This window comes from Sander lucioperca, chromosome 3 (assembly GCF_008315115.2).
Source record: "Sander lucioperca isolate FBNREF2018 chromosome 3, SLUC_FBN_1.2, whole genome shotgun sequence".
Taxonomy (NCBI): domain Eukaryota; kingdom Metazoa; phylum Chordata; class Actinopteri; order Perciformes; family Percidae; genus Sander; species Sander lucioperca.
This window is the reverse complement of record NC_050175.1, coordinates 16,856,782-16,865,739: the sequence shown is the minus strand read 5'-3', so window position 1 is coordinate 16,865,739 and position 8,958 is coordinate 16,856,782. Positions and strand designations below refer to the sequence as shown.

At 41.8% G+C, this 8,958-nt stretch overlaps 1 protein-coding gene across 1 annotated transcript; it reads right to left on the bottom strand.

Annotated features, from left to right (window-relative positions):
- Nucleotides 1-345: 345 nt before the first annotated feature.
- Nucleotides 346-4,554, bottom strand: acta1b (actin alpha 1, skeletal muscle b). The gene is made up of 7 exons (XM_031314123.2): nt 4,352-4,554; nt 3,258-3,394; nt 2,369-2,693; nt 1,823-1,984; nt 1,217-1,408; nt 924-1,105; nt 346-772 (listed from the first exon to the last, which is right to left on the bottom strand). Exons 2-7 carry the CDS (start codon nt 3,384-3,386, stop codon nt 629-631), a joined length of 1,134 nt encoding a protein of 377 aa, XP_031169983.1. The 5' UTR covers nt 3,387-3,394; nt 4,352-4,554; the 3' UTR covers nt 346-628.
- Nucleotides 4,555-8,958: the final 4,404 nt, after the last annotated feature.

The window sequence follows — 8,958 nt, the reverse complement described above, 5'->3', positions numbered from 1 at the left end:
TGGTGTATTATAGTGTGTGTCATAATCGTATGCTTAATTGCTGAGTCAATCAAGTCTCTCCCGGGCTTGATTTGGTTAATTATCCCCCAATAACTTGTTGGGATTAGGCTACTTAATATTGCATTTTAAGATTATGTTTATGGTTGGCATATTAATTTTCGAATTATACCTTTATGCTTGAAATTGTCCATATTCTAGTATTTCTTTTGTAATTTCCCCCAAAACTTAGGTTTTTCACCCTCTTCCACTACCTTTTCTATTAGAAAAACAAGGTCAGGGTCAAACATACCAAATAATGGACTTTAATAAATTATCAATATGTATATACACTTACATTCACATGTGTTGGGCAACATGTTGTTCTTATTTTTTTTTATTAAAGGTTTTTTGGGTGGATGCATGGTTCAGTGGTGGATTCACAGCCTTTCTCCGTGCAACACAGACAACAAACAGCTACAAAATATGCACATTTTAAAATGATAAAAAAATGCATATGTCAACAGCGCAGACAGAAAGTCCATTGACAGCAGAGTGTTGCAGTGCCGCATATGTTGATTCTCCTTGTCGCTTGATCTCCAGATAGCTGTTGGTGTAAATGATGGAGAAGCTGGAGACGAAGATGGAGAATTTAGAAGCACTTCCTGTGGACAATGCTGGGGCCTGCCTCGTCGTACTCCTGCTTGGAGATCCACATCTGCTGGAAGGTAGACAGGGAAGCCAGGATAGAGCCACCGATCCAGACGGAGTACTTCCTCTCGGGAGGGGCAATGATCTGGAGGAGAGGGAGGGAGACAAAAAGGATCAGTATAAGTGCCAATACTTCATCATTTGTTCAGTAGATCCCTGTGCGTAATTATCAATGTATGGTAAAATATTTAAGTTTGGGGATACATTGTAATTTTTGTTGTTGTCATAATATGTACCTTGATCTTCATGGTGCTGGGGGCCAGAGCAGTGATCTCCTTCTGCATACGGTCAGCAATACCAGGGTACATGGTGGTACCACCGGAGAGCACATTGTTGGCGTACAGATCCTTACGGATGTCAATGTCGCACTTCATGATGCTGTTGTAGGCAGTCTCATGAATACCAGCAGACTCCATACCTGGTCAGGTGAGAGAGACAAGTGTTAAGAGGAGGGGGTGGGGTACCTAGTTTTGCACAATATCTCCAGTGCTGTTCGTAATGAGAGAAAATGAAGGATTATCTGACGTACCAATGAAGGAAGGCTGGAAGAGGGTCTCGGGGCAACGGAACCTCTCGTTTCCGATGGTGATGACCTGACCGTCGGGAAGCTCGTAGCTCTTCTCCAGGGAGGAGGAGGAGGCAGCGGTAGCCATCTCATTCTCGAAGTCCAGAGCCACATAGCAAAGCTTCTCCTTGATGTCGCGCACGATCTCACGCTCAGCTGTGGGGGGACAAGTTGATGAGATTTTGTCCAGAGTGACACATCGCGGAGACAGACACCATGCGCGTAATGGCAGACTAATTAAGTGGGCTGAACTACGAAAGTTACAGAAATGTCTGAAGCTGAAAAATAATTGTTTGCTTTTCTTGAACACACAGCTACATTACTTTCCTCTGTGTCTGTTAATACATTTTAATAATTTAAAATAGTATGCCTAATTTTTCCTTTTTGTTGTTGTTGCTGGTCAGATTAAATTGTTATGTACAGCAAACTGTTCAAAAACTGGTAAAATAAAATATGAACTTGTGATATTCATCTAGATTCTACTTTATGTCTATATCTGCCTAAAAGCCGGACTATGTGCTGCGTCTTTCTTTCAGATGCTTTGTTATTGGAGTAGGCCAAGTTCCTCACCGGTGGTCACGAAGGAGTAGCCACGCTCAGTCAGGATCTTCATCAGGTAGTCGGTCAGATCGCGACCAGCCAGGTCCAGACGCATGATGGCGTGGGGCAGGGCGTAACCCTCATAGACTGGGACGTTGTGGGTCACACCATCACCAGCATCCAGCACAATACCTGGAGAGAGATAAGGCGAGAGTTTAGTAAAGTCCGGGCGACAAAAGTCCTTTTGTGCGTAAATTATGGCAAATGTGGGCGATTGAAGGAGGATGTACAAGTACACGGTGAATGTGTATGTCAAGGACCAAAAAGAGCATAAACAGTCCCAGACTAGCTTGTCGACTGTGCGTAAAAGTTGTGCGCAAAATGGACACAATGGGAAATTGGCGCATTAATGGTTTAATTCATATTATGTGTTGCAATTTTTATATAATTATATCAGTTATATTTGTCAATTACATTATATTTGGAAAAATAATGCGTCTGTCTCTTTGTATTATGTATGTTCAGGAAGCTGCGTTTGTGTGATGAGTAGCAGCTGTTGGTTGTTGTCAGTCTTACCGGTGGTACGGCCGGAAGCGTACAGGGACAGGACAGCCTGGATGGCCACATACATGGCGGGGACGTTGAAGGTCTCAAACATGATCTGGGTCATCTTCTCTCTGTTGGCCTTGGGGTTCAGGGGGGCTTCAGTGAGCAGGGTGGGGTGCTCCTCGGGGGCAACTCTCAGCTCGTTGTAGAAGGTGTGGTGCCAGATCTTCTCCATGTCGTCCCAGTTAGTGATGATACCGTGCTCGATGGGGTACTTCAGAGTCAGGATACCCCTCTTGCTCTGGGCCTCGTCGCCGACGTAGGAGTCCTTCTGACCCATACCGACCATGACACCCTAAAGGGGGAGGAGAGGGCAAGATAATGGAAAGGTTACGTCAAATAATCCAAACAGAGGTATGACCTTCTTCTGGCTTGATTAAAAATATTTACTGTGTGATGCAAAAGGCATGTTGACCATTGCGTAAATGTGCCAAATAACGGCGTAGGTCACAGAGACAGATACATAGCAAATGTGTGACAGTCAGTTCATCTGTGACTAATTTAGTCTCAAAGAATCATAGGCCACATTGCTGGTGGTAAAATGAGTCACATTTACATGGCTCATTTTAGCTCAAATACATAATGCTACGCTGTTATCGCCTAATATTTTATAACTACAAAAACAACTAAATTTTAACACTAAAATAATAAAATCTCAGTTAAATATGTTTTTCACTCCAGTAGGAGTTTTCTGCCAAAATAGTATACGACTGCAGGCCTACAACTTTTTTTTGTAAAAATTACTGTAAACTGAAATGTATTTCTCTGCACAATATTTGTGATTTTTTTCTTCTTCATAGCCTACTCAGTAGCAGTTAGTCCGTCCTATTGTTGTGTGGAGATTTTCTCTGCTGTTTACCTGGTGACGGGGGCGGCCAACGATGGAGGGGAAGACGGCCCTGGGGGCATCGTCTCCGGCGAAGCCAGCCTTTACAAGACCGGAACCGTTGTCGCACACAAGGGCGGTAGTTTCCTCGTCGTCACACATGTTGGCTTCTGTAAGAGAGGAGGGGAAGAAAAAGAGCTCAGCCCACTAAATCAAATCCACATGGAGATAAAAAACTGAGTGACAGAAATGACTCCCTTACTAAAACTTTTGTTCACCCTTTTGTTTCCTGCAAGCTCACTCCAGGTGTTTTAATTGTAAAAACTAAGAAAATTACTGGAAAAATAATTGTAACATTTACTAGAGCATTATCATTATCAGGCATATGCCTTGAGCTAAACGTTTCCATGGCACACTGACACCAGGCCATTACGCATGGCGTATACGCCTGTACAAACCTATACAATCACATCAAAACTGAACAAAATACAACTACACTACTGTTTTCCTTCAGCTATGAATCTGAATTTCATGAATCTCGACTAATTATCTGTTCTCTCTTCCTATATTATTCAAAATTTTCCTTAAGCAAAAGCAAAGATCTAAGGTGTGCTAAAATTCAGGTAAATCTACAAAGCATTCTCTGATAAGGGTGATGATTAACCCTTCTCAGGTAAAATATATTCATACTTTTTAATTGGTTTGAAGGTTTGCTCTTGCTGCATCAGCACATTTTCAGGATTCAGTGTTACACCTATTAAGATGCTGAAGTCAGTCAATCAGTCTACTTTATCTATCTATCAATCAATTTATCTATCCATAATTTCCAGACCTGAAAGTTCAGATAAGAACTTCTCCTGTCCAGCACTGTATTTCTATGATGCCTCTCAGCCTACTGTTTACAACTATTGACGAATCTTTTCCTTCTCCTTCAGCATTAGGCCTCTCCTACAGTCTAGCCTATCCTCCAGTGGAGTTGTGCCTCCAGTAGTATCAGGTCCTAGGCGTCCTGTCCCTGGAAGTCCTGCCTAAGTTCCTCTCCAGTAGTTCTGCTCCAGTGTTGTGCTAGGCCTAGTCTGATGCTCCAACCTGGATGTGTGGCTTCAGGAGTCCTAGCAGGGTCTTACCTTAGGAGGGTGTCTGCGGCTTTGAGAGAAAGACCCAACCAATGCTGTTGCTGAACCAGCTACAATCTTCTCTGCTGCCCGTCCACCTTATATACCCAACCTCCACCATTCACAAACCTCAGCACTGCCCCTCCATCCCTGCCCTCTGCCATATTAGGATGCTGACAGGCCGAGGGTGAGGAGTGGGTGGGGGTGCAGCAAGGAGGCGCGCCTCGCGCAGGGAAAGAGGGGGCTCCATCCATTAGGTTTGAGGAGAGGGTCCGGTCTGACGCTGCGCGCCCCCGACGGGGAGAGAGCGCGCGCCATATATGGAACTGTCGCTTTGACCTCCCATCGAGCCTCGCGAGCCCACCTCGAGGTCCGTATAAGGTGCCCGTGGTTCAGTGGGGGTTTTCTAGGGGAGACGCCAGTTGCTACCAACCAGGGTTATAGATTTGTGTCAAGTAGGCCTCATCCAGCCTTAAAATGGGAAAATGCTGTCCTCATCTGAACAGATTTAGACCACAGTGAGAGCCAGGACCCAAACTACTGACTGACAGGTCGACCAGAAACGGTGCTGTAGCCTGAAAGCGCCAATCAAGAGTTCAACTCACAAGATAGCAAAAAATAATTTGAAAAAAGCTGAGGATGCATATTTGGTGTGTAAACGGTTAAATAAGTGCTGCTTCATCATTCCAATCATACCATTTCAGTCATAAAATTTTAAATAGACTATTTGTAATTATTGCATTAAATGCTGCAGGCTGATTGACTCCAGCTTGCATAAAGTTGGGCCCAATATGGAGTAATGAGTAAAAAACTGGAGGCCTTTTTGCATTCATACATTGTAAGTATATTTGTCTCAGTCTTCAGCCTTATATGAATGTACATGTTATGGTAAAAATCACTATATATGCAATATTGCCAACTGGACTACCTTTTCTTAATTATGCAACACTTGCACACCTAAGACACATTAACAATTGGTTTAATTCAAATCGTACTGTTCTGCAGACCACATGGCCTGATATTCACACGTCTGTCAGTCTTATTGAATAAATAAGGAGAGAACCCCTGGAACAGCCAACAGCTGAAACTGTATCTGCAGGAGTTACTCTGTTCTGTCACAGGAGCAGTTGGATTAAATATAACTCTGCTGAAGGAGGGGGGCTAGTGTGTGTGTGTGTGTGTGTGTGTGTGTGTGTGTGTGTGTGTGTGTGTGTGTGTGTGTGTGTGTATGTATGTGTGTGTGTGTGTGTGTGTGTGTGTCCCCATGCATGCACATGTATGTTTCTGTGTGTTGTGGCATGAGGCATCAGAAGGAGTGGAAGAGGAGATGCCAAGGAGCTTATAAAAAACTCAAAGGAAGTAAGGAATGACAGAGTAACAGGGAGAAGTGTAGAGTAAAAAAAAACATAAATACATTTAAAGATGTACAGAGAAAAATAGGCTTGATTTGGTAAATTGAAGGAGCAGAGGCACCTAAGAGAAACAACTCTAATGACACCTGGGAACAACTGGGGATTCCTTTCCAACAGCAGCTAATGTTGCCATGTGTTGACACAAAATAGAAAACAAGATCAAATCAATATGGATTAGTATCTCTGGAACTTCATGTACATAACAAGAGATCCACAACATTTTTGTCAATTTTTTTTTAGATATTCTAAAAGAGGGAAAGCAATTATAGAAGTATGAATAAATAAGTGCAGGTCATAATTGTTGGTACAAATGCATGACTTATTATTCTGCTCTCAAATCATAACCTAAAGCTGGATTCATGTGGGAGAAGAGAAATGTTAACATGTAACCTTTCATGACCTGGATTCTCTTTATAGCAGCAACAGAAAGCTTCAGTATGGTTTGTAAGTATTTGGATATAACATACAGTGTAAACACCGATTTATGGTAAGGGACAAGTGGAAGAGAAAAGTTAATGGTAAGCAAAGAAAGTGAAATCTTTATGAATCCGATACTTATTTTTTTAATTAGTAAAGTTCAATCATTTAAAGTTGCCTTAATTGGCCCTGCAAGTCTTCAGGGAATGCTGTTTCTGTGCGTGCGTGCATGCCTGCGTGCATGTGTTGTGGGAGGGGGCTGCAGAGCAAGGTAGAGCTACTTTTATGCACTTGTTGTGAACCATTTCAGATCCGAGGGCCTGTGAAACACCTAAAATGTAAAGGGGCTGGCAGTTGTCAGGGAGTGAAAGACAGTGGGGAGGGGAGGGGAGGTCGGAGGGGCCGAGTGGGAGGAGAGTCCAGGACGTCTCCTGGAAAGTCTACTTGGGGAAGAGGAGGAGAAAGAGGGAGGTGAAAGGGTGTGTGCAGCAGGTGGCAGAAAAGATGAGTTTAGTTTGTCAGAAGATATGTATCCAGCCAGCTGAAGAAGAGACTTTGGACAAGGAGCATATTTTTTATATTAGTGCTTTTAGAAGTACCCTTTTTTTCTCTTTTCATATAGTGTTTATTTTAGCCAGTAAATTAGTGGACAGGTATAGACAAATGGATGTTTTTTTTTTGTAAAAGCATGCTCAGTCATGTACCTTGCTACCTGCTCAGTTAGATTTTTATTTCAGTCACCACACTCTCGCGCTGTCTCTCTCATGGGCACAGAGGGTCAGAGTGACAGAGAAAGTGTAAGAATAGCACAAGGCTCGGCATTCAATCGCTGGAACCAATACACTTGCTGTACACAAGTCTCCTACCTTTTTAAGTGTGGCAGTGTGCTCAACAACTGAGGCTTCTGTGGTACATGTACAGTACAGCACAGACGGGAGGCTTGTCGGAGATTTTGGAGATTAGTTTTCTATCTCAGGAAAGTCTAAGCATACTGAGGATATTGTAATTTGACAGGTAAATGTGCTTTAGGGATATATTTTTTCAAGTTTGTCTTAAAACAGTAGGTGTCCAAATGTACATTTAAACATTTTTTGTTTTGAGATAGACTTGTAAAAACATGGACATATCCTTTAATAAGAAGTACAACTGGTGTGATTGATCCCATGAAGTGTCAGGACACATTCTTCTTCCTGTTTAGCTTCATTTTATTAGTGATGTACTGCACAAGTCAGTTCCGTGCTGAGTGTGCACTGCTTTCTAATGCTCCTGAGGAGGGTAAGCAAGACTCTTGATCCTCTCCTGAAACCTGTCCAAACACAATCCAGCTATCTCCTAATGTTAAAAAGCCATTTTAATGTAATTTGTAGTAGAAGGGGTTCTGCTGCTGGGAGGAATAACAAGAGGTGGGCAGTATTTCACTACAGAGAGGCAGAGCTGTGAGCATGACCTCTGATCAGTGAGAATGTTGGGCTCTCTTTTTTATAGAAAAGTGGTGGGATGTCTCTTATACCCAGTCATTTATAAAAAAAAAAAATATATATTATTATATAATATCATTTTATTACCTTTATATCATAGACAAGCTGGAGAATGACAGGAAAGGGGGAGAGGGGTGGGAGAGAGATTGGGGGATGACACGCAGCAAAGGGCCACAGGTTGGACTCAAACCTGGGCCGCTGCCTTCTTTTCTTATCTTATGAACAAATAAAGCTTTGTGTGATGTTTTTTTTCCAAGTGACAAGCAAGCATGATCATATTTTGTTGTGTAAGGCCAAAAAAGGATCTGAACCTTAGTTCCTGTAATTCCTCAAATAGCCCAGGGTAGATACAGAGAAAAGCCAGGGGAGCTGCAGCACATGGAGCTGGAATTGGAAACCCATGCAGGGCTGAGCAGCACCTGGTGAGCTGCACGAGCCAGCTGAGCTGTCCTCTGCAGAACAACTGCTACCTCGACTGGAGGAGTTGACCCACTGTTTAGTAGTAGAACGATACTTTAAGAAAAGAGATATTAGTTACTGATCACAGAGAGATTACACTGTCCAAAGGAATATGGTGAAAATAATCTAAAATCAAAGGCTTAAAACTTAGATTCTCCTTGTCATATACGGCCACCAAAGGTCAAGAATGAACACCCATGAACATGTCTAAAGGGAGAGCATAATTCACAAGATATTTCAGTTTTATTCAGTTGAATTGTACAGCATGGCTTTGCCTCTTGTGCCTGTACTGCTTTTAAATCACTTTTAGAACACATCAAACATACAGCTGATGATTTAAATATCTAAATAGGTTGATTGACACATACTCAATTTATCTTGATAGACTCTCAACCTGCCCCACAAGAGCAACAAACACTTACAAGGGATGATAAATCAATCAATTGCAGGGTTGGGTAGTAATGGATTACATGTAATCTGGATTACATAATCAGATTACAAAAATCAAGTAACTATAATCAGACCAGATTACAATAAAAAAAATGTGTAATGAGATTACAGTTACAGTGCTGAGGATTACCTGATTACATTTTATCATGCAAACAATGCAACTTTTTTATGATAGCCTAACTATGTAAAAGATAGAAAAATGTTTTAGGAATGTTTTTAGTTTTAAACATTCAATATGATGTGAGAAAAGAGTTAAACAGTTTGATATGAGGATATGTACTGAGAAACGGATATGTTCAGAGTAAAGAAAGTACTTAGTAATAAATATAACGTTTTTAGTTAATAACATTTTTATTTAGTTAACACAGGAATGCTTTAATGAGAGCAAAACTATTTCTTAGAT